This window comes from Chlamydomonas reinhardtii, chromosome 6, assembly GCF_000002595.2.
Source record: "Chlamydomonas reinhardtii strain CC-503 cw92 mt+ chromosome 6, whole genome shotgun sequence".
Lineage (NCBI taxonomy): Eukaryota > Viridiplantae > Chlorophyta > Chlorophyceae > Chlamydomonadales > Chlamydomonadaceae > Chlamydomonas > Chlamydomonas reinhardtii.
Genome location: NC_057009.1, coordinates 3,049,882 through 3,072,741, shown reverse-complemented (window position 1 = coordinate 3,072,741; position 22,860 = coordinate 3,049,882). Strand labels below are relative to the sequence as shown.

At 64.0% G+C, this 22,860-nt stretch overlaps 4 protein-coding genes across 4 annotated transcripts in view; 1 reads left to right on the top strand and 3 right to left on the bottom strand.

Moving 5' to 3' along the window:
• Nucleotides 1-54: 54 nt before the first annotated feature.
• On the bottom strand, nucleotides 55-13,436 carry CHLRE_06g274550v5 (uncharacterized protein). The gene is made up of 21 exons (XM_043062991.1): nucleotides 13,125-13,436; nucleotides 12,694-12,797; nucleotides 12,231-12,390; nucleotides 11,810-11,988; nucleotides 10,898-10,979; nucleotides 10,524-10,641; nucleotides 10,005-10,111; nucleotides 9,607-9,732; nucleotides 8,971-9,110; nucleotides 8,298-8,643; nucleotides 7,872-7,969; nucleotides 7,136-7,424; nucleotides 6,373-6,843; nucleotides 6,053-6,143; nucleotides 5,732-5,857; nucleotides 4,971-5,035; nucleotides 4,634-4,741; nucleotides 4,333-4,376; nucleotides 3,974-4,109; nucleotides 3,496-3,570; nucleotides 55-3,126 (listed from the first exon to the last, which is right to left on the bottom strand). The coding sequence occupies exons 1-21, from the start codon at nucleotides 13,290-13,292 to the stop codon at nucleotides 3,052-3,054; spliced, it is 3,108 nt and encodes a 1,035-aa protein (XP_042923697.1). The 5' UTR covers nucleotides 13,293-13,436; the 3' UTR covers nucleotides 55-3,051.
• A 159-nt stretch (nucleotides 13,437-13,595) lies between these two features.
• Nucleotides 13,596-16,506, bottom strand: CHLRE_06g274500v5 (uncharacterized protein). Its single transcript, XM_043062990.1, has 7 exons — nucleotides 16,215-16,506; nucleotides 16,081-16,149; nucleotides 15,827-16,009; nucleotides 15,153-15,209; nucleotides 14,851-14,940; nucleotides 14,239-14,438; nucleotides 13,596-14,057 (listed from the first exon to the last, which is right to left on the bottom strand). The coding sequence occupies exons 1-7, from the start codon at nucleotides 16,317-16,319 to the stop codon at nucleotides 14,009-14,011; spliced, it is 753 nt and encodes a 250-aa protein (XP_042923696.1). The 5' UTR covers nucleotides 16,320-16,506; the 3' UTR covers nucleotides 13,596-14,008.
• Nucleotides 16,507-16,874: 368 nt separating this feature from the next.
• Nucleotides 16,875-20,926, bottom strand: CHLRE_06g274450v5 (uncharacterized protein). The gene is made up of 9 exons (XM_043062989.1): nucleotides 20,347-20,926; nucleotides 19,945-20,140; nucleotides 19,692-19,771; nucleotides 19,365-19,427; nucleotides 19,058-19,154; nucleotides 18,663-18,777; nucleotides 18,385-18,439; nucleotides 18,053-18,155; nucleotides 16,875-17,927 (listed from the first exon to the last, which is right to left on the bottom strand). The coding sequence occupies exons 1-9, from the start codon at nucleotides 20,887-20,889 to the stop codon at nucleotides 17,461-17,463; spliced, it is 1,719 nt and encodes a 572-aa protein (XP_042923695.1). The 5' UTR covers nucleotides 20,890-20,926; the 3' UTR covers nucleotides 16,875-17,460.
• Nucleotides 20,927-21,036: 110 nt separating this feature from the next.
• The window catches only part of CHLRE_06g274400v5 (uncharacterized protein), a 4,306-nt gene continuing 2,482 nt past the window's right edge, over nucleotides 21,037-22,860 (top strand). The window contains exons 1-5 of the mRNA XM_043062988.1: nucleotides 21,037-21,323; nucleotides 21,423-21,487; nucleotides 21,675-21,792; nucleotides 22,136-22,193; nucleotides 22,527-22,628. Of these exons, the coding sequence (XP_042923694.1) occupies nucleotides 21,285-21,323; nucleotides 21,423-21,487; nucleotides 21,675-21,792; nucleotides 22,136-22,193; nucleotides 22,527-22,628 (382 nt within the window). The 5' untranslated portion in view covers nucleotides 21,037-21,284. The remainder of the gene's footprint in view (nucleotides 21,324-21,422; nucleotides 21,488-21,674; nucleotides 21,793-22,135; nucleotides 22,194-22,526; nucleotides 22,629-22,860) is intronic.

Genomic DNA, 22,860 nt, shown 5'->3' with positions numbered 1-22,860 from the left:
GTGACCGCCACTCCGCCAGAAGTCCACCATCAAGATGCCCCCGCGAAGCGCAAAGTCGGCGTGTCTGCCGCTGACGACGATGCTGCAGACAAGCGGCACCTATGGCCGCCTTGTCCACTTGCTGCTGTGGTTCCTGAGCGCGGTCGAGAGCTGTCCCTGCCTCCATGAGCAAGTGGCAGTTGCGAATGGCCACATCCAGCGATTTGTCAGCGTTCGCATTTCTCCGCACTTCGATGACTCCCTCAACGGCCCAGCCGCCGCCGTTGGTCTTGCCACTGCAGGGCACCACGCTGCGTCATGCGCTGCCTGCAAGCCCACTCCGCCCTCCGCTCTGGTCTACATACGCATTAGTTCCGCAACGCACGTCAAATGCACGCGCCGCAGCCCCCACTTCCCCATAGACAGGCAGACACAGCCCACGGGTGCCTGCAAACCTTATCACCAATACCCTACCAGGCTGCCACCCATCCCCACGCCGTGTTCGAGTTAACCTGCTGTGGACGCAGCATATGTGCGCCAGTCTGTGCGGATGAAGCACTTACACACGCTATAGTCCATACAGCACAAAAAAACTCTTTTGTTGTGAGTCCGTGGGCGCGTTGGCCAGCCACCATGCATCGCTTCCACTGTTCCACAGGCCAGGCCCAGGCACTCGTCTGCGCAACTGGTTGTGCGCGCCGGAGCGGTACTTGGCATTCGGCACGGCAGTGACGTGCGTTCGCAGCCCCCAGGCGAACCCCAAAATGTCTGTCCACCAACCGCATCGTCGCCGTGACAGTTGGCCCCCACATGAATTGCAGCAGCCCCAAGCTCCTCACAGGCACACACACGTGCACACGCACACACATACACACGCACCCCCCCTTCCAAACGCATCCGTCCGCGCACCCCCCATTCTTTGCGGTACCTTCCACGCTCGACCCACACACCCACAGCCGCACCTCTCGCACACGCACACGCGCACAAACACACACACACACACACACACACACACACACACACACACACACACACACACACACACACACACACACACACACACACACACACACACACACACAGACGCCGCGTCGCCATTCCAGCTCATTTCTGGCTTTTGAGCTTTAAGCCGTGCGTAGTGAGGCTTCCTCCTCAAATTGCCCCTTCCATGGACAGTCGCACCTCCGCACAGTACAATCCTAGGCTGTATCCAACAGTTCATTACACTGAAATGACGCCGACAGACAAACAACCTGGAAAGCATTAATGCAGCATTGGTCCACTAGACCTGACATAGGATAACAGTCATTGTGGCGAGACCATGCGCCCGGTGTCTGACTCTGCCTATTCCGGCAATCAGCGCAGACCCACTCTCCGGCAAATCGATGTAGTGCCTCATCGCTGCCTGGATACCTCCGTGCAAATTACACACGCCGGCACGTGCCATGACCATGGTCAGCAGCGCAGATGATCATGATTAGAACAGCACCATCATCATCCATACAGTCCGGCCCTCCGACCTTTGCACTCATCTGCTGCACCGCACGCAACGCACATGATGCGGTGGGATTGTGCGCGCCTCGGAGCGGCGACCACGGCAAATGCTGCATCAGTTCGTATGCGCACCACGCCTGCGCCCCAAACACCATCAGAAAGCACACGCTCTCCCCGGCTTAGACGCAGTAAACACCGAGCAATCACGCACTGTGAGCTCATCTGTTGTGGCAGCCCGCGGCGCCGCCTTGCTACACGCACACAGCCCTACAAGCCGTGGATCTCACTTCTTATCTGCACGCTGGGTGCCCCGCAGTGGGTGCCCCGCGAGGCTTCTGAATTCAAGCGCCGGCATCAGCACGCAATCAACTGCTCGGCGTCTCCCCCCTGTGCGTACATCGGTGTATTGCTCTCTTGCAATGTGACATGTGATATCCCGCAGACAATGCGCCAACCCCCGATTGATGCAAACCAACGTCATCACGTACCATTTAGGGCAGGAAACAAGCCTGCGGGAGGAGTACAAATCACCGACTGCCGTGTGCGCCCCGAAAACATGAAAACCCGTCCCGGAAGCCCCCAAAAGTACCATGCAAACACAGATCGCAATCTAGCGCGTTGTGTGGCCCAACCCTCAATGCAGTCCCTGTAGCCCCCTCTTTCCGCTGCTTGTCTCATTCACCACAAGCATCGGCCTCCACTGCCCCGTAACGATTTGCCCCGCCCCCTCATCAGGACTTGGAGCGTGTGGCCGAGTGCGCAGCGACGTAACCGTTTCCGCTTGCCGACCAGTGCAGTATACTGTACATAATACGTAAACCCACACATACGCAAACCACAGTTCTCAGCGACTATCCTAGTAAGGACTCATAGCACTAGCAGCTTGGCCTTCCCGCGACCGGTGCCCCACCAGTGCATCTGCTGGCGCCGGCCGGTGGGGTGCGGTTCGCGGGATGAACGCCCTGCCAACACCTACGAGCCGGCATGGCGCCTGCCCGCTTGGGTGCGCATGAACACAAAACGCCGAACAGTGCCGAGACAGCTGCACTGTAAGCAAAAAAGCATGGCAGCTGACCAAAGCCGCACACAAAATTTGTACCGGGGCAGCTGCAACTTGTAGTGTCGGCCTTGCGGGGGTTTCGTGCTGCGTGTGCAGCGCGATGTCTGGGCAGCACAGCAGGCCGCACAAGGGCACACGGCTCCGCCCGAGTCAGCGCAACTCCCCGACCCCTCGCGTGGAAAGGATTGCCAGTGCACGACAGTGCTAAAGGCAGTGTGCCAACACACACGGTATGCGTATGACATGCTTATGCGTTCTTCTCTTGTGCCCTCCGCGCTCATTAACAAAGCATCCCAGGCTTGTGTTTCTTAGCGGTTTTTGACATTTCGCCTCGCACGCAGCCCCGAAAGAAGTAGTCCGCCTTCTGGGCAATTTATCCTCAAATTCCGTGCGTGGAGGTGAGCATAGCCAGCTGTAGCTTCAGTGACATTGATTCCGGTTCCTCTCGCTACCGCGTCCTCCGGCGGCAGCAGGGCGCAGCCCCCTGGCACACCGCCCGTCACGTGCCGTCGCGCGGCTCACGCGGGCGTGTTGAGGTTGTCCTGACCCTGCGGCGCCGGCGTGGCGTACTTGGCATACATGGCCTCCAGCGCCTGCGGCCGCGGCAGGGGTGCAGCAGCGGTGATAGTTGAGCAGGAGTGCAGCAGGCGGCAGGTAAGCAGGTGGGCAGGAGCAGGTGGGCAGGAGCGGAGCAGCAGGATGCCAGGGTGGCGCCACAGCGTCAGCGGGGTAGGCGGCAGTAACGAGGCAGACCGGGCATACGCGTTCCGCCCGACCACGTGCGCGTTCATTCCATGCCGCCCCGCCCACCGCCTCGTAAACCGGCGCACTCATCCCACGATGCCGCATGCCCAAGCTTGTGTGGGCTTCACAATGGGTATGGGTATGGCCTTATGGGTATGGTCACAGCGCCCCTACATCCACTGCCCCCAACCATTGAACCACACCGCCTGCGGGCGCACCTGCAGCACCTCGCCGGTTGTGGGCCGTGCGGTGGGCTCGGAGCTCCAGCACTGCACCGCCAGCGCCCAGTAGTCCTGTGTGCCGTAATGGGGTTTACGTTCATGATTAGTTAAGAAAGTGGTGGGGTGGGGGCAAGAGCACGTCACGAGGACCAAACCCAGAGTGGGCACGTGGGCACACTAGGCATAGCTACTCCAGAGGCTCGACACATGACGTGCCTGGCACCCACCAGCAACAGGTGCGCGCACCCGCGACCTCACGCTGCCCTTCCCAGTCCATGCCCCACCCGGTGACCCAGGTGGCACGTCGGCGCCCAACAATCTCGGCAGGCGCCACACCACAGCTCCACACCACACCGCACAGCAGCGCCCGTCGGGCCAGTCTAGGTCGCCCGCCCCCCCGCACACACACACAGACTCTTCGTTGTTACACCCACACCCCCGCGCACACGCGCGCGTCCCCCCACCCGCCACTCGCCTGCGGCACGCCGGGCGGGAATATGGGCCGCAGCCCCTCGTGCACCACCCGCGCCAGCAGCGCCCGGTGCCGGTCCTCGCGCTTGGAGATGTGGGACAGCAGCGCGCGGTAGGGCTGCTGGCCCGTGTACAGCTCCCTGGGTGGGGTTTGGGTGGGGGCAGTGGTAGGGGTTGCAAGGATGTGTGGAAAAGCAGTGGTAGGGGAGGGTTGTGAGGGTGGGTGGGAGTTGACACGCCAAGTGATGGTGCAGGGGCGAGGCAGTGGAGGAGGAATTACCCCAGGCGCCATGTGCCCATCCCCAGCCGCCACCACCACACAAACACCAACTCGGCCAGCGCCGCGACTGTGCCCCCACTCACCACATGAGGATGCCGAATGCGTACATGTCGGAGAACGACGACACCTGCGGCAGTGCGGCAGCAGCAGAAGCACAAGCAGCGGCAGATCAGTGGCCGTAGCACAGCAGAAGCACAGCAGCAGTAGCAGTACAGCGGCAGTAGCACAGAGGCACCCGGCCCTATTCGAACGGCGCCTTCGGCCACAGCCGAACGGCGCCGTCTGCCCCCTTCGGTTAGCCCCACTCGTTCCAGCCAGCCGGCCTGCCCCCGGCCCGTCTACCATTCTCTTAGATAATCATGAATGTTAAACCCCCGGGCCCACCTGTCTGTGCAGCACGGACTCGGGCGCCACGTGTGTGACGGTGCCGCCCAGGTCGCCCACCACCTGGCCGTCCGCGCTGCGCAGCTCGCTCAGCCCGAAATCCGCCAGCTGTCGGGAGAGGGCGGGTCAAGCAGTTGTGCCGGCATGGGCGAGCTTAGATTGAGAGCTGGCTAGGTCGATAGGCGGAGTTGAGGGCCCGGGGTTTAAGAGGGAGAGGGAGCGGGGCGGTGGGTATGCGCATGGGCGGATGGCAGATCGACTGACTGACATCCCAACAGCGTCAGGCAGCGCGGAGGCCGCTCAGCCAGGACTCGGGACTCGGTTGTGCCGAGCTCACCTTGGCTGTGAAGCCGCGCCGGTTGTTGGCTTCCTTGAGCAGCACGTTCTCCGGCTTCAAGTCGCCTGGAGGCGGCCGATGCAGAGAGGGCTTTTCTTTGTGAGCAGCCCCGAGAAGGCCGAGCGGGTTGCGGGGCGCCACACAAGAACACACGAACACCAGCTTCGTTCACCGCAGGTGCAGGTGGCGCGGGCTGGGGTTGGGTTGTCGGAGCGCTGGTCGGCTCAACGATGTCTCGACGTGTGGTGCCGCACCCGACGCGAGGGAGGCGACGCTGGCAACGGTCGCGGCGGAAGGACCTGACCCCACCGCGACCGCAGGGCTAAACTACTACAACACGACGTACCGGGTCCCGAGGGGTCCTCCCTCGGGTCCAGGCGCGGCGTGTTGTAGTAATTTAGGCCGGCGGCCGCAGTGGTGTCAGGGCCCCGCACTCCCTCGCCCCGGATGCGGCACCCGGCACGTCCCGAGACGACATAGCCCAGCGGCCCCGCCCGCAGCCCACCTCACTTCGCGGTGCACGGTGGCGGCCCGGACACAAGCAAGCACGTGGCCACACCACACCTGCCCCGCAACTCGTCAGCTCCACAGCCTCCGTCCCTCCCTCCCTCCCTCCCTCTCCCAGCTTGCCTCCCTCGCATAGCTTGCCTCCCTCTCCCAGCTTGCCTCCCTCTTGTAACCATTGGCACACGCCCTGCAACATCAAGCGCCCCACCCACACCCACAGACACCTCTCCCTCTTAACCCCCCACCACACTCACAGTGCACGAAGCCTTGGGCGTGCAGGTACTGCAACGCGCTGGCCACCTCGCTGAGGGTGGCCAGCACAAAGTCCATGTGCACACACTCCACAGGCAGGGGGGCAGCGGCACGGGCCGCTTCCGTGGCTGCAAGCGGCGGCGGGCGCAGAGCGGTGCGGCGGAAGGGATGAGAAGCCAAACCCACACGGTGTGGCCGGTCAGTGCAGGGCAGCAGGAAGAGCTAAGCATACGTGGGGCCAGCACTAGCAGGCTTGTACGGGGCTGCTCTTTCGCAGATCGCGTCACAGCAGACGCGGCTTGCCCCTCTCGGCTCTCACTCACCCTTGTCGGGCATGGTCCGGTCCTTGAAGAACATGCGGTTGTCGATGTACTTGTGCAGCCCGCCCAGATTGCAGTACTCCATCAGGATGGCCTAATGAGGAGGCAGGAGGGGAGGGAGAGAGTGGACGGAGGGAGGGAGAGGAGTGAGAGTTTGAAATGGGAGTGTGAGAGGGCAGATGAGGAGACGCCAGAGCGGCGGTGCGCTGTGTGGACTAGGTGGGGCGATGGGGGGCATGCGGCGGTGTGGGGACCGAGGCGCCGGAGAAATAGGCAAGCAGGCTGCTGGGGCTTGAGGGCTGCCAGTCGCACGTGGAACTCACGTGCACTTTCGGAGTGATGGGCTTGGTGGGCTTGAGCAGTGCCGCCGAGGGCGGCCCCACGTTGCTGCCCGCGCTGGTCCGAGAGAGGTTGGGCTGCCCGCCGCCCGCCGCCAGGCCCACGGCCTGCCCCGCGCTCTGCGGCCCCAGATGCAGCGCATCGCCGGCGGTCCCTCCCGGCGTTGGCGCGCTGCCCTTGGAAGGCAGCTGCCCGCCGGCGGCGTCGCCTGCTGTGCCCACCGCAGCCAGGCGAGTGGTGGCGTTGGGCGTAGAGGGCGCCGCGCCTCCGGCAGGCGCGGGGCTGCCTTCGCTGCCGCCCGTGCCGCCGTTGCTGCCGTTGGCGGCCGCGGCGTTGGCGGCGGCGGCGGCCATGACTGCGGCGGTCTGCTGCGCCTCCAGCGCGGCGGCCGGCACGAAGCGCAGCACGCGCGTGGAGGTCTTCTGCAGGTGCACGTCTGTGAGTATCGCGTGGACCTGTGTATGTTTGCGGTTTGGGAGAGGGTTTGTGCACGTGAAGGGGCAGGCAGGGAATGGTGAGCCTGAAAGCAGGAGCGGGGAGAGGTGCCGGTTGCAACAGACGCAGTGCAGGCGACGTCCTGCTACGGCATTAGAGCACCACGGTGTCCCAAACACGCATGTTGGCCAGCAGTAACAAACGCAATGACGAGAGCGCGCGAGGCTCCGCAACATGAGCACACGCACACACACACACACACACACACACACACACACACACACACACACACACACACACACACGATCTCACCGTGACGATGGAGGGGTGCGACAGCGACTTGTTCACCGCCAGCTCCCACGCCGTCTTGAGGCTGCGGTTGCCGCTGGTGTCCTTTATGATCTTCACCGCCACCACGATGTTGCGCCAGCGGCCCACGTACACCGACCCGAACGCGCCCTCGCCCGCCTTGGACAGGATCCGGATCTCGTGGATGGAGCCCGTGGATCTGTCGTCGTCGGTGGGCGGCGCGCGCTGCGCGATGGTGGACTTGTACATGCGCATCAGCGCCGATGTGGAGGGCGAGTGGCGCAGCACGTACCTGAGGAGAAAAGCGAGAGAGCGAGAGCGAGTGAGAGTGAGAAATGCAGAGAGAGGAGGGGCTGAGTGAGAAGGCGTTGGAGAGAAGGAGCGGGAGAGGAGGTGAGCGGCAGCGAGCGGGAGGACGTGAGGGAGAGATGGAGAGAGCGCATTGGGAGGACTGACAGCGCTGGGAGGGATGGGAGGCGTCACATACATGCGCACGCTAAACACAGAGGGGACGGGATGGATGGGGCTATATGGCCGGGCATGCGAGAGAGCAGGGATGGAGGGCGCGGGCTCAGACCCACACCACAGCGGCACACCGACGCCGTCCCGGCGTGCCATACATCCCCATTTCTGGGGTGACCGGGCCGAGCTGGCGAGTTCAGCAAGTGGCAAGCAAAGCGCGGCAAGCCAGACGCGGTGGCTGGTTGCGGGTCGCTCGCAATCGCGCCCGGGCACTCACTTGACAGGGATGTCGGGCACGCTCTGCGCCGCGCGGCTGCTCTGGCCGTCCGTGTCCGCCATAGCCTCGGCGTCGGTGCTGTTGCGGCCCGGCAGCGCCTGAAGGGTGGCGGGTGCGGCACGCAGCATGGGTGGTGCTGGTGGCGGTGTCATCAGTACGTAGCTAGGGAAGAGGAATGGAACGCATACCGGTGCACACACGGCACACTCACACACGCACGCACACATATATACACACACACGCACACACACACACACACACGCGGAATTTTGTTCCGTTTGATTCTTTGTTTAACACACACACACACACACACACACACACGGAATACACACACGTCCACATGCACATACGGTACACACAGAGCGCTTCCCTTGACCTGGCTTTACTGCAGTGCTCTGCTCGCCCGCACGCCCCCGCCTCACTCACCCCGTCCTCCGCGCCCGGTCCGCCCAGCCGCCCCGTCCGCCCGCGCGACAGCGTGCTGCTCTGCCGACTGGATAGCTGCGTGAAGCTGCTCAGTCCGCCCGCACCCCCACCCCCGCCTCCCGCCGCCCCGCCGCCGCCCGCCGTGCTTGCGCCGTTGGCGCCGTACTGGCTGTTGGGGCCGTACTGGCTGTTGCCTGCCGTACTCGGCATCATGCGGCCGTACGCAGAGTCGTTGCCGTTGCCGGCTGCGCCGCCGGCGGCCAGCGCCGCGGCGCAGCGCGTGACGGCGTGTATGATGGGCGAGGCGCAGGTGGAGGCGGTGCGCATCAACACGTCGCTGTTCACCCTGTGTGTGTATGTGTGTATGGGTGTGCGTATATGTGTTCAAGGCAGCGGGGCACGCAGGAGCATACCGGAACGAAAACACAGAACACGTGCCCCCACAGTTACTGCCCAGGTTTTGGTGCCCTGTGTCCTGTGTCCCCTTCCACCTACCCATTCCCCTATGCACCACGCTCCCCCGGGCCTCGTCACTTCAAACTAACCACCCCGTTCTCCACATGACCGGCTAACCCCCCGCGCTCGGGCACATAACCTCCGGCCCCCCCCTCCGCCTCTGCATGCACTCCGCTCGTTTTCGTTTCAACCTCCATGGCCCCCCCGCCCCGCCCACCTGCAGCTGCTGAGCCACAGCACGGCCCCCAGCTTCTTGCCGTCCTGCACCAGCGGCGCCGCCAGCACCCAGCACGGCGTCAGCACGGCGGCGTTGTCGAAGAAGATGTCCTTCCACGGCTCGCCGTACAGCTTGAGAGCCTGGGCAGGGAGAGGGGGAGGGGGATAGCAACGATGTTTGGAAAAGCGGCAGAGGGCGGGGGTGGCACAGACTGGTACCGAAGACAGCAGGCGTGGGGGTGAGCGTACCGGTGAGGGGGAGGGCGGGGGAGAGGGATAGGGATAGCCGTCCATGCAAGACGGAGTGAGCAATCACAAGGGAGCAAGTGCTGACCGGGCACGTTGCTATCACCTCTTCCCAGCACAGGAACGTGAAGATGGACAGAGAAGCGGAGGGCCGAAGCCGTGGATGCTCGTGTGCTGATCGCAAATCATGCTAGCACTCCGCCCATGCACACGCCCACCCGTGAAACTCTCGGCGCCCGGGCCCCATGCCCTCTCCACGACCCTCCAACACCCGCCCTCCCTGCTGTCACCCCAGGGGAGGGAGTAGCAGGGTGGGCTGGTTCTGGGTCTAGGTTTCTTTGAGATTGCCATAAATTACCCCCCCCCCACACACACACACACAGCCGCCCACCTGCATCACATCCGCCACGAACAGCAACCGTTGACGGCCCGTGAGGCAGCGCTTGGTAAGCGTGTTGTCCAGACTCATGTGGGTGCCCACCAGCCCCTCCTCCAGCAGCGTGCCGTTGCCGCTCCGCTGCGGGCGAGCCGCGGGCGGGCGCACAGGCAGCAGGTAAGGACAAGCGGGCTGGCGGGTGCGGTTGACTTGTAGCTGATGGCCGTCGTCGCAAGCCACAACACACGCCACCTACTCACTACGCTGTGCCCATACCCGCCAACCGCACACGCACACGGCTTTCCAGCATCCGCCCCAACCCCACCCCACCCCACCCCGCCTTTACTTTGGAACTGAAATGAACTACTCACCCTACCCCGCCCCAAACCCCCGCCCCGCACCCCCCGCCCCACCTGCTGTCCCGACACTCCGCTGGACATGCCGCTCCGCAGGCTGTTGCGGTCGTCGTTGTACACATTGGCCGCACACACCTTGCAGTACACCGTGGCGGTGTCGCCCTCTGTGCGGCGTGTGAGGGGTGCGTTCCGGGCGTGACCAGTTAGCAGGTTAGGAGGCCTGCGCTGTGGAATGGGAGTTGCGTACTTGGGGCAATGGGAACGAGTGGCATAAGGGTGGGGGGCCGCACACGTGGCGGCTGTGTGTGTCTAGGCGAGGGAGCTGCGGCCATGGAGCACCGCCCGCCCCTCGGCCCCCTGCCGAGCGCGCCCACACAGCCGCCAAAGCCGCTCCTCCCTCACCGCCGCACAACCCTCCTCACCCGCCCGCCCGGCAGCCTCTATCGCCATCCCACGCAGGTACCCGACCGATCCGTCATCGCCGCCATCCGCCATCCTACCGAGTACACGCCCGCCCTCCCGCCCGCCGCTCTCCACACCTGCCGCCAGTCCGCACCCACCCAGCCACCCACCCACCCGGGCTCAGCACCACCAGTCGCGCCTCCACATCGTCCTTGTGGCACCACTCGAATATGTCGCCCAGCTCCGACGTGACCGCGTAGGCCAGGCTGTTCAGGCTCACCACCTCCACCACCTGTGCGCCGGCGCGCAGGGGCAGGGGCGCCGCGGCGAGTGACGCCGTGTGAACACATGACAGGCCTCCCCTCCCCGCCAGGGACGGCCCTACAACGCGCAGCAGTACCCGGCAACCCCGCCCCCGCCGCAGCCACGTCGGCTCCTCGCCTCCCTCGGCCTCTTGTGAGGCTCCGCCACCGGCGTGTCGCCCCGTCAATGCCACCCACCCACTGCCGCCCCCTGCCGCCCACAGCCAGCCACTGCCGCCTCCGCACCTTCTCGATGATGGTGAGGTTGCGCACCAGGTAGCTCTCCACCACGTACAGGCTCAGCAGCGGCAGCAGCGTGGCAAGCCAGCTGGGGAGGAGGGAGGAGGGAGGAGGGAGAGGCGGAGGCCATATGAATGCGGCGCTACAAGAAGGGACAGTCCGACCAAGCAAGGGTGCCCAGCACCCTAGGTCATATGGTGTCAAGTGCCGTGATAGGTGGAGAAGAAGGGGAGTTCAGCTGAGCGGCGTAGGGAGCCGCCGGCAGCTGTGTTTGGCTCGTGTGATGCCGCAACACCTGCCGGGACGCGTCGCCCCACCGACGACCCGGATAGCCTTGGACTTTGGGAACGACTGCGCCGCCGCCCACGGGGTGGCCAGGCGCGTATGGGCCCTTAGAACGCTTCCTGGCGGCTGCGCGGCGGCGCAAGGTGCCAGCCCAAACTCCCCATCAACGCCCGTCCCGTAACCGTGCTGCGCCCTCCCCCCTGCCCCTCTCCCCCCCGCCCCTCCCCCCCCCACACACAGAGCCCTGGCGCCCGGCAGCCGGGTCTGTGCAACAGCCGCGATTCCTGGTGCCTCCGACTCTTCTTCACCGGCCGCGTCAGCTTCACCTTGCGGCCCGCCTTGCGGCCGCTGAACCGCCGCCGCCGCCCTGCACCGCTTCCGTGGGTGACCCCTCCACCTGTTGTGTCTGTGCGCCACACTCCGAAGCCTGTCCCACCTTCCCCTTCACCTCTGCCTCCAGTGGCCTGCCTTTCCTCCCCGTTCCCCTCGGTCCCCACAAGTCTCCCTCTTCCATACTCCACCCCGCCCCCGCCCAGCCTCTGTTTTCATGGCCTCAACCTCGCAGCCCCCTAGCCCCTGTTCCCATGGCCTCAACCTCGCAGCCCCCCAGCCCAAGCCCCTCATCCGCCGCACCTCTGCTGCAGGAAGCCGCTGAGCGGCGCGGTGTGCCCCAGCAGCAGCGCGCCCGGGCACTTCTGGCCGCCCACCAGCGGCAGCACCGCCAGGCTGCTGCAGCCGCCGACAGGGCCGGTCAGCAATGAGAAGTCGGAGTGCGCCTCGCGCCCGTGCAGCGCCCAGGCGTCATCGCCCGCCTGTGGCAAGTTGGAACCAGGACAGAGAAAGCCAATGCTTGGTTTGGGCGTGTTTGGGCGCGTGCGAGCGTGTGTGTGTGGAGGTTGGCGAAAGACTACAAGAAACCGTGTGTGTGTACGTGTATGTTTGCACATGAGGAAGAGAGAGGACTCGGAACAGGCTTGGGCACTCGTACCGCAGGGTGCGCTGCCCCTTCCCGCATCCCTGACCCCAACCCCAACCCCAACGATATCGCCCCCACCTTGCAGCACACGGGCTTGCCCGCCGCCACGGCCGCGCTGACCCAGCCCATGGCCTCCGCGGGCAGCAGGTCGGGGTGCGCGCTGACCAGCTCGTTCAGCGGGCTGCCGCTGTTGACCGCCAGCTTGCAGCACAGCCCGCTGGTCGTGTAGATGACCAGGCTGCATGCATGTGCGGTTGTGATTGAGCGTGTGTGTGTATGTGTGTGTGTCTGTGTGCTGGAGGCAATGGATTGAGGACTGATCCGCGAGAGGTCGGATTCAAGCAAAGCGGTACGGTGGAGGATTGCTGGCGATTGGCTGGGGCAGGGGCGGTGCTGCGTGTGGGCGTGTGGGACCGCAGTGCAAGCCCTTGCCACGGCATAACGCGCTGGCTGGTTACAGTGTGGGACAGGCTCCCTCGTGCATGCGCAGTGCCCTGGCCGCTGAGGCCACAGAATGCCGCGGTGCCGCACTGGCGCGCACCTGCATGTCTTAAACCCAAACGCACTGCATACGAGGTCGGCGCAGCGGTACAGGATGACCCATGCGTCCTTCGGCTTTTGCCCGCTGGTGGCCTCGGCAATAAGCTGCAATGCGGCATGGGGGGAGGGGGCCCATGTAAGCTAAACCAGAGCGACGCGCACGACTACGGAGTCGGGGGTTACGAAGGCAGGACGGTCGTGCAAAAGAAACTGGACACGCGGCACAGGACCAGCGCAATGGTCGGCAACAGGAGCACAGCCGTGGTCAGCGAGAAGCTAAAGGGTATTCAGCAACCAATGCTGATGGTGCTAGTACGCCGCGAGCAGGAGGGCCGTCAGTTGACCACCTACAACCTCTCCTTTGCCTTCTGCCACTACAGCGAGCCTCATATGTTCAGATTACATGCACAATTCAGGCGGCAAGTAACCAACCTTTGCGAGTTCGCTTGCGAATGCAGCTTCTTGTGCGCTGGGCCGATGGCTCCTGTTAACTACTTCTCCTTGCGGTTCTTTCTCTTTGACCGCATACGGCTCCTGCCGCTTCGCTTGTGGACCGGCTGGAGGGGCCGGTTCCTCTGGCACGCTTGAAGCACAGCCCATGGCCCCTGGCTCCAAGTATTCTAGTTATTTCGCCCCATAACTTGAGATAATTCACGGCTGCCACGGCAAATTAAGGCTGTTGGTCAGGTCCTCTGGGGGAGGATTGCACAAAGCCAGCGCTGCACGTCAGGTTAAGGTGACATCATTCCGGAGTACTTCATTAATTATTCCCTATTATAAGGTGAGGCAGATCCCAGGCGAGGAAACACCAAGTTGGCCGTCCGTCCGGCAGGTGGCATGCACCCTCTGCGGTTTGGCACGTAAGGAGAGCTATTACGGCGCGCTCTGGCGTGGCAATTATGCAACATTTCTATACATTAAAGTTGGAATGACTTTCAGGCGCCGTTTACGCGCCAGGCACGCTCCGCGACAACGGACCCGAAATCCAGGCACTGCAAACAGCCGCTTCCCGCCCACCCTCACAACTTTCCGTGACACTCACAGCAATAGTAACGTTAGCTTTCATGACGTCCTCAGGCACATGTAACACAGGCACCCGCACACAAGCTGCCGCATTATGCTCCGCTGCGGTCCCTTGACGCCTTCGCCCGTACACGCGATGACAGCTCGATCGCCGCTCCAAGCACACCTTGATCCTGCAGCTCCTTCTATACCTCGACACAACTCACAGCTCCGCCCTTTCACCAGCCGCATCTCAACTTTCTATTCACATTCTGATTCGTCTGTCGTCTAACGTGTCCTGTCCCAGTGCGTGCTCAGTAAGGCGCGTAGAAGCGGCCCCGCCCGCGGCCACGAGGCGCGAACCTGCAAAGCAGTCCACACGGGCGTTGCCGTTACCATGACGGCGTTGGAAGACTGACCAATGTGACGCAAGCTGATGCGCGTGTCAAACCCTAATGTGCTCCGCACCACCCCTCGCCCGCCCGTGCCCCCTTCCTTCCGCCGAGGCCCCGCCTCTGCGCCCCGACCCGCTAACCACACGTACCCGCCGGGTGCCCCGCCGTGGTAGCCGCCGCCGCGTCCGCCACGGTACGCCGGTGGCGCGCCGTATCCGTAGCCGCCGCCGCCGCGCCCGCCGTAGAACGGAGCAGGTGCGCCGTAAAAGCCGCCGCCGGGGGGACCCCGCCCGCGGCCACGGCCGCGTCCTGCCTTCAGACCGGGCACGTTGGTCCGCTTGTGTGACACCTGGGTCGGCACATTGAGACGCGTTCGTCAGTATTGGCAGTGGCAGAGTTATAAATGCTTGGTGCATCAAGTGAACGTAGGGCAGTCAAGGCAACACCGTATGTGCGGGCCTCGCCCGCAACCGCCGTCTCTTGCCCGAACCTCTGTGCCCAAATCCACGCCTCATCAGGCACCCTCCCATAAAGTTGCCGTATTGCTCCCTGCATTCATGCCATCACCTTCAAGCTCGGCACGCACGAGCACTACACGCACGCGGTCCCGTCGGTCCACCTTGCTGACCTCGCCCTGCCCTACCCTTGCACCCATGTGCTCTTCCGGGGTTCCACCACCCCGCCCAAACTTCAATGCCCCTTTGCCACCCGCCCGCCCACCCGTAACCCCGCTCCCCATCCTCGACAACCACATCGCGCACCTTGATCTGGCGGCCGCGCAGTTCCGAGTTGTCCAGCAGCACCGCGTTGTTGACGGCGTCAACCTCCAGGAACTCAACATACGCAAACGCCTGTTCGGGTTGTGTTGTACGATGGGAACCTTTGGATGAGTGTTGACAGCAGAGAGGTCAATAGCAAAGATAGTGCGTGCACATTCAGGTACCGCCGTGCCATCCATGCTTGGAGCAGGGCTTTCCACGCGGGGTATGAGGTCAGGCGGCCGCACGCAGCAGTTGTGCGGGCGGACGCACACACGTTCGGCCACACTCGGCGGCGGTCGCACCTTGGGGTTCCCGAACTTGTCCGTCAAGATGGTCACCCGGTTCACGGTCCCGCATGACTGCGCGGCGGCAAAAGAGCAACGGTGGACAAACCATGAGCAGTGCACACAGGGCGCTGGTGCTATCCCAGCTGCTCGAGAGGAAGCGAGGGTTGCGTGTACACAGTCGCTGGCTGCCTCGGCGCGCGGAGCCACCACCAGCGCCGCCCAGTTGACCAGTGGGTCCCTGTGGCCCCCAGGACTGCATGGCACGGAGCACGGCGAGCGCTCCACCGTGCAAGCGTCACGGCGAGTATGCTGCGCTGCAGTACCATATAGCTGTGATGCTACACGGCTGCACCGGCCCCATGCCGGCGCCTCTGAATCCTCGCTGCTCACCCTGTCACCCACCACCGCCCCGGAGAACGCCATTCCTAAGCAACCCTCCCGCCGCCGCCGCCAGCACCAGCCTGCCCTCTGCCGCTGGCACCGTTATATGCAATGCATTGTCTCATTTAACGCGTGCTCTGACACGCCAGGTGTGTCTCCTTCCACCTCTTTGAACCGCGCCGTGTCCCGCTTGCCCCAGAGCCTCTGCGTACCGTACATCCGCGCAGCCGCCGCACCACACGCGGCCACCTCCCTGCCCCGCAGCACCCCCACGACCATCAGCGCTCAGCTCCGTGCTCCACACCTACCGCGAAGTGCTGCTGCAGCTCCTCTGGAGTGCACCCGTAGTCGACGTTGCCGACAAAGATGGACCGGGAGTCCACCTCCGCCTTCTCCGCCTCTGTCTGCGCCTGTGCTGCGGCCGCGGCGGCCCCGGCTGCGCCCCCGGCTGCCCCGGATGTCCCCGCCGCCGCAGCGTCCGGAGCCCCGCCCTGCAAAGCGCGCCACCAATGCCGTTAGCACCGTTGCCCACGCTGGTGCGAGCACGGCTCCTGGGACTTACTGATAACGCCTTGACGCGAGCGGCCTCCTCCTCCATTTCTTTCAACTTGCGCTTGAGCGCATCCAGCTCCTGCAGCACCGGCAAGGCCTGAACCTCGCGCTAATAAAGGATTCTGGATGCCAATCGGAACGTACCTCAACGCCCTGCTCGAGATCCTCGCCCATCTCCTCGCCCTCGCCGACGTCGCCCATCTCTTCGCCCTCGCCAACCTCCTCTCCATAAAGCTCTTCGTCAGCCATGCTGACTAAGCTACTCAATAGTGGACTGCGTCAATGTTTCTCGTTGAGCGCGGCGGGCAAGTCTTTCCTTGGATTGCAAGGAATACGATATCTATTTTGAGCGTGGCTTTTGAGTGTTAAACGTGGTTCAGAGAAATTGGGCTACATTGCGGCCAAGCCCATCAGCCCAATGGGCCAACGCATTTTGGACTCAGCTGCATGTTTGTCAACTGGCACAAGGAAGTGAACTGTCGGCCCACTTAACGGCAGCCTGCACTCTGGACATGCGTGCAAGGCTCCGTTGGTCGAGGACCTGCCGCGAGGATTTCGTGCCATCCCTGCAAGTTGCCACGCCAGCGTGGTCATGACACAGACACACAGGTTACCCTGGAGATGAAGTCATCAGTATGTGGCAGGGCGCTCGTCACACACGGTGCCTTGCGCAGCTTATCTGGTGCTGCCTATCACTTCGATTGGTGCGGAGTGCGCGGGCGACTGCAGACGGGCGGGCGGGGCTCTGCGGCTGTACCCTGATGCCTGGGCCTGTATCACGCATCACCCCCCTCATCGCATACGGAGTACGTCGTGAAGTCCCGGCGTTTGTGTGGCACAGTTGCCTGTTTGCCCAGCTGCACGACTGGAGTGTGTGGACTGTGCACATAAAGGCAGCGCCTTCACAGGCAGCCACACACTTAATTCCGCCCTCATCAACTGCCCCTCGTTCTTTGCGTCTAGCTACGAGCGCGGCCTCCAACAGGTCGTCGGCAGCATTCGACGTTCAGTTCTCCGCAGTCCGCACTCCACCAGCCAGCAATCCAAGTCAGCCAGCAAAATGGAAAGCCGCAGTCCCCAGGGCAGTCCCCCATCGCAGCCTTGCTCCTGCTGCCTTAACCATGGGAAGTGAACCCGGAGGCACTGCTGAGGCGAAGCTGGAAGAGAACCCTGCCATGCCCCTAAACAGCTTATGCATCTTGACTCCCTCCGCTGCCACGTTACACAGCGCCCAGCCCCTGAAAAGTGAGCCTACTGCGAGTATACCGGTATGGTGATCATAGGAGGGCGACCCAGTGATATGCCAGCAAGCCAGCATTCAAGGCGTGCTGCGACTTGCCAGCCTGCCCCGCTACGATATCCGCAATCGCCATGCACTGACACCGCCAGCTCACGCCGCCGCCCCCGTCAACGAATTCAGCGCCGCCTCCGCCACTGCGCGCTTGCTCGCCCTGAACGCCGCAACTGCTGGCTCGTGCAGCCCCGCACCACCAACCCCACCCACACCGTCACCGAACTCAGCAGCGCGCTCCCGCAGGCGTGCCACGAGCAGCTGCCGCGCTTCCGCCGCTGGCATACCCGCCGCCGGCGCCGCCGTCTCGCCCTGCCCCCGCACGGCTGCTGCCGCCGCCGCCAGCAACGGCTCCAACCGCCCATCCACACCTTGCGGCGTCACCACCAGGTTCGTGAAGTCGGCAAGGTCGACGGCTGCGGCCTCCGTGTCGGCGGCAAGCTGTGGCGCCGACAGCGCCGCCGCCACTTGCTCCAGCGCGGTGGCGATACGTGCCTCTGCCTCTTCCTCCTCGTCGTCGTCGTCCTCCTCCTCCTCCTCCCGCTGCCCCTCGCCGCCCGAGCGCCCTGCTGAGGAATGCAACACGTAGGCAGGGTCGGCGGCAGCCAGGCAGTTGCCCATGCGTCACAGCATCGCAGTTGCAGGACTCAATGCACCGATGCGTCGCACCAACCTTCGACCCGTAACTCACCGCCGTGCTGCTGGTCCATGCACCAGCACACGACCTCCTCCGCATCTCGGAACAGCGTCAGCGCCTCGCCGGGGCAGGGGCTGGGCACGAAGCCGAACAGCAACTGCAAAGAACACATGGAGGAAAAGGTATTGCAAAGACCAACACCACCAAAGTTAAACCCGCAGCCGTCATGGATCAGGCCCAAACCAGTCGGTGCGGTACACCACCACACAACGTCTAGCAGCGCACGTACAACATCACATAAGTGCTCACTCTCGCGCAGCTCAAATTTGCGCTACCTGACACGTGCCCCCCACGCCCCACACCCCTCCATGCCCCACCCCACGCACCAGGAACGCCTCTGACGGCCAGGTGCCGTAGCTGATGGTCACCTCCTCCCCGCACCTGCGGCCAACGCGGCCAAGGGTGAAGGCCCAATGGGCTTGCGTGCAGCCTCGCGCGCACCTGGCTGCAAACCAGCACGCTATTTCTGGGATTGCTCCTTCCGTGGGGAGGGACAGCAGCATTAAGCTTGTCTTCCCACCCCTCTGGGAGTAGGAACGTCAAACCTCCTCTGACCCACAGCCCTTCCGTCCCTCCGTCACACACGCCCAACCCACCCACGCACCGTATGCCGGCCTCCCCCGCCACCAGCGTGAAGCGGCTGGGCTCGGGCGGCGGCGGCTCCGCAATCTCCGCTGTGGCGTCCCAGCCCTGAGACATGGGGTGCACGATGCGCACGCCTGTGCGGCCCCACGCGATCGCGGCCACATACATTTGTAACCGGTATACAAGATGTGGCAAGCCCATTCCCTGCCTTTCGCGTGCGTATCCCGTGCGTATCCATCTCGAGCTGCCTGCTACTCCATAGCAGCGCAACTCCTACTGGCGCCCATAGCAGCGGAGCCGGTAGGTAGCCAGCCACCCCACGTGCCAGTCGTCCCGCTGGTACACCCAGCTCACACGTGCACGCACGCTCACATGCCCGCACGCCCGCCCGCCCGCACGCACCCAGTCACGCACCTGCTGTCGGCGTGTGTGTGTGGTTGGCCATGTCCACGCCCGGCACCGTCATGTGGCGGCCGCTGGTGGGCTCGAAGAAGCAGCGCGAGTGGAACACCTGGCGAGTGGCGAGGCCGGTGGGCGGCGGTTGGCGGCGGCGAGGTGGGCGGAGGCCAAGGCACGGGCGGGCGGGATATGTACCCTTTTGCCTGACTCACATGTAGGCCTGTCAACCCAGGAGAGCTCGTTCTGTCCAGGGCCTACCCACCGGCTCCTCCCCATGAAACCCCCTGGGAGGCAGCCGCCCGCCGCCCGCCGCCCGCCGCACCTGAACAGCCCACATGAAGTCCGCCCAGCCGCAGCCCAGGGCCTCGAGCTCCGGCTGCAATGCCTGCGCCGCATGGCCGCACCCGCACGCGACGCGGCGCGCCGCACAACCACGCACACACACAGTGTCAAACCTTTCCACTCATGCTTCCTAACACAACTTTTGCATGCGCATTCACCACCCCGTGGCCCGTGCCGCGTTGCTGTTATACAGCTTCGGACGATGGGGAGGTTCCGACGCGCTGCCGAGCGGTGAGCGCACGCTATCGACCCACAGTACAAACGCCCCATGCACCCGAACCGCCCACCCCGCAAATCCCGCCCACACCTCGAAGCAATCCTGCACGCACTGCTGCATAGCCGCCACCTCCGCCGCCGTGTAGCGATCCAGGGTGCCGAGCTCTGCCTCTGGAGGGGCGGCAGAGGGCTGATTGGCGGATCGGCAACGGAAAGGCGGAGGAGGTGTCAGAGCGCCGCAACGGCCACCTAGACGGCTGCATGCGGCTCTGCGGCGATGTGCACGTGCACTGCAGGCGTGTTGTCATCAACATGCCCCCACGGCGCCAGGGCGCCGGACTCACCGCCGTACTCCAGGGGCGTGCGCACCGCGGCCGGCAGGGACCGAATCCACACACCCCAGTCCACCGCAGCGACCTTCCGGCCCTGTAATTTATGCTGCTGCTGCTGTTGCTGTTGTTGTTGTTGCTGTTGGGAGGCGTGCCGTGCCTTCAGCAACCGCAGCCCCATCTCGGCGCTCCAGTGCAGCTCCGACTCGGGCTGCGGCAGGTATGGCACGGGTGGCGGGGCCGGCGGGTGATACAGGTTTGCGGCTCACGCAACATCCTAGCCAGCATCCGCGCCCTCCCATGACTGGGACCCTGACCCTTGCAGTGGGTTTGGTGCAGTTTGGGCTGGTAATTACAACCCCGGATGCACGCCCTTACACCAACCCGAACCCGCTTCTTTCCCCAGACCACACCCACCTCGCTGCAGAACACGCGCTCCATCGACACGCTCAGCAGCGTCTCCCCCGGCGCCACGTCCCGCAGAGCCACCAGGCCCCGCCCGCGGCCCCCGCCTAGGTCCCGCACGCCCACCGCCAGCCGTAGCTGGGCGCCCCCGCTGCTGCTACTGCCGCCGCTGCTGCTGCTGGTGCTGCTGTCGGGGCCAGCGGGTCCGTCCTCATCGTCGTCAAGCTCCGGGCCCTCCCAGCCCTGGCAAGCCCACTGTAGGACGGCCGAGCCCGCGTCCAGCTCCCCGACGTCAAGCACCGGTGAGCTGGTTGGAGCTAACGCGGCAGTCGCAGCCCGCAGCAGGAGGTTAGTCGGTCGAGAGGCGCGCGGTGTCGAGGTGCTGGGCGCCGCGCGCAGGCCCAAATCGCTGCTGGCCCACTGATGCGGGCCGCATGTAACCCCGCATGCCCCCGGGTCCTGCGTCCATCGAGCGACACGCGAACTGCGCGGAAACGCTGTCAGGCCCGTGTCTGTCGAGTTCGTGCAACTTCTTGGCTGTTGGCGTAACAACATTTGTATTTGTGTATCAAGCAATCGGCAATGGAAAGGACCACTGCTCAGTGCTTGTCCACGAGCCGCTTGCAAGTTGCATGCAAGAAAACCCGATTTCTGCAGTAATAGAAGAGTCCATCCGCCGTTTGGACTTTTTCTTCAGGTTTACATTACAGTAAAAGAGCAATTACCTTGAAAACGCAGACTGAAAAATCGGCGGGAAGGCACTCACTAAAACACTGCTTATCAAACTAGCTCTGCTGCATCAAACCTCCATCCTAAACCGCATAATACCACTGATACAGCGATCAGTACTAGTCCCAGACGCGTTCAGAAGCGGTAAAAGCTTTAGACTCATTGCCGGCGCACGCGCGGCGGAGCCGAAGTTGCAGCAGCTGCGAAGGAGACGCGGAAGTATGACATCAGATATCAAAGGACGCGATGGAGAGGGTCGGGTGAGAGTGGTGCAGCTCGAGTGTCACAAGCACCCGGCCCTCCAGCACCCGCGGCCACTCGCGCTGACCCGGCGCTTCCTCTTCCTTCCACTTCACCAGGAGTTTACTTCCCCAGATGAGCTATGGCAGAAGGAGGCGGATGCCGACGGAGGCCACAACACCTGGTCAGTCCTTGGCTGCGCCAGACTCAGCGCCAGGCCCAGCCTTCACAGCACATCACGCACGCACAGCCGCGCCTACACGGCGCTCCCCACCCCCTCACACCAGCCCAGCCATGCCCACACTGGCCACACTGCGTTACACCGCGCCGTACATTTCGCGCCGTAACACCGCACGCCGTACGCCATGCAGGTACCACAAGGCAGTGGCCTACTGGGACTCGCAGGAGGCCAGCTACAACGGTGTGCTGGGCGGGTACGGCTACACAAGCGACCTGGACGTGCGCGACAGCCGACAGCTGCTGCTCAAGGTGGGTCGGGAGGGCAGGGGGCTCCTTGCATCCAAAACTAATCTCAATGCAAGTGAGACAGAGGCAGCGGGGCCCAATGGGGGCAGATGGAAGCTGACTAGACGAAGGACGGGCAGGGCGAATGGTGTTCACCTTTCACAGTAAGCATCATCATGAGACACAAAGATGCAAAGCAGGGGGCGATTCGCAGTGTCCAAGCCCAACACTGTCGGCGCCCAACCCGACGAATGCAGTCTGGGGATGCAGTGAGGTTAGCAAGCTTCAGGTTTACCACTGAGGGAGGTGGTTCACTGCCGGCCGGCGGGCTGACTAGCGCCTACCGCCTGCCGCGATGCCCATTCAGGCCATGCGTGTGCAGCTGGAGGCGGCAGACAAGGGGCAACGGCAGCTGACGGCACTAGGTGGGTGGCGGGCGCCCGTGGGGTGCAGGCTGCCGGCTGCATGGAGAGGGTGGACCTCCAGAGCCATGCTGGATGGGTGCCTTGCGTGTTCTAGCTCGCTTCACCACGCCTTGTAATCTTTCGTAAATACGGGTCATGTGAACGCCCTGCCCGTGCTGCTTCCGCTGACCCGACGGCGACCCATTCACGCCCCGTTCCGCGTAACGACGCGCCCGCTGCACCTCCGTGCCTGGCTACAGCACCACTTCTTACGTCATATATGGATGTAATCCCCACCCCGTCCGCTGCACACACGCGCTCCCTCCCCTGTGTCGCCTCTCCTCTCCTCGTCAGACTGCGGCGCGGGTGTGGGTCGTGTGACTGAGCAGCTACTGCGGCAGCACTTCCACAGCGTGGACCTGCTGGAGCCGTCCAAGCACCTGCTGGACACTGCGGGTGAGGCGGAGGCAGAGGAGGAGGGAGGAGGGAGGAGAGGGAGAGGGAGGAGAGGGAGCAGGGAGAGGGAGGAGAGGGAGGAGGGAGGAGGGAGGAGGGAGGAGGGAGGAGGGAGGAGGGAGGAGGGAGGAGGGAGGAGGGAGGAGGGAGGAGGGAGGAGGGAGGAGGGAGGAGGGAGGAGGGAGGAGGGAGGAGGGAGGAGGGAGGAGGGAGGAGGCAGGAGGGAGGAGGA

Bases quoted from the DNA above. Each gene is read 5' to 3' on its own strand.
- CHLRE_06g274550v5 (XM_043062991.1), bottom strand. From the start codon at position 13,292: ATGGGCTGTGCTTCAAGCGTGCCAGAGGAACCGGCCCCTCCAGCCGGT. The intron at 10,642-10,897 runs GTGCGGAGGCGG...GCCGGCGCACAG, and splicing joins ACCTCACCATCATCGAGAAG to GTGGTGGAGGTGGTGAGCCT. The intron at 8,644-8,970 runs GTGGGCGGGGCG...ATACACACACAG, and splicing joins CTGTGGCTCAGCAGCTGCAG to GGTGAACAGCGACGTGTTGA.
- CHLRE_06g274500v5 (XM_043062990.1), bottom strand. From the start codon at position 16,319: ATGGCTGACGAAGAGCTTTATGGAGAGGAGGTTGGCGAGGGCGAAGAG. The intron at 16,150-16,214 runs GTACGTTCCGAT...CCGGTGCTGCAG, and splicing joins ATCTCGAGCAGGGCGTTGAG to GAGCTGGATGCGCTCAAGCG. The intron at 15,210-15,826 runs GTAGGTGTGGAG...GCCGCCGCGCAG, and splicing joins AGCTGCAGCAGCACTTCGCG to TCATGCGGGACCGTGAACCG.
- CHLRE_06g274450v5 (XM_043062989.1), bottom strand. From the start codon at position 20,889: ATGTTGTTACGCCAACAGCCAAGAAGTTGCACGAACTCGACAGACACG. The intron at 19,772-19,944 runs GTGAGTCCGGCG...CCGCCCCTCCAG, and splicing joins CACGCCCCTGGAGTACGGCG to AGGCAGAGCTCGGCACCCTG. The intron at 18,156-18,384 runs GTGCGTGGGGTG...TGTTCTTTGCAG, and splicing joins GGCCGTCAGAGGCGTTCCTG to TTGCTGTTCGGCTTCGTGCC.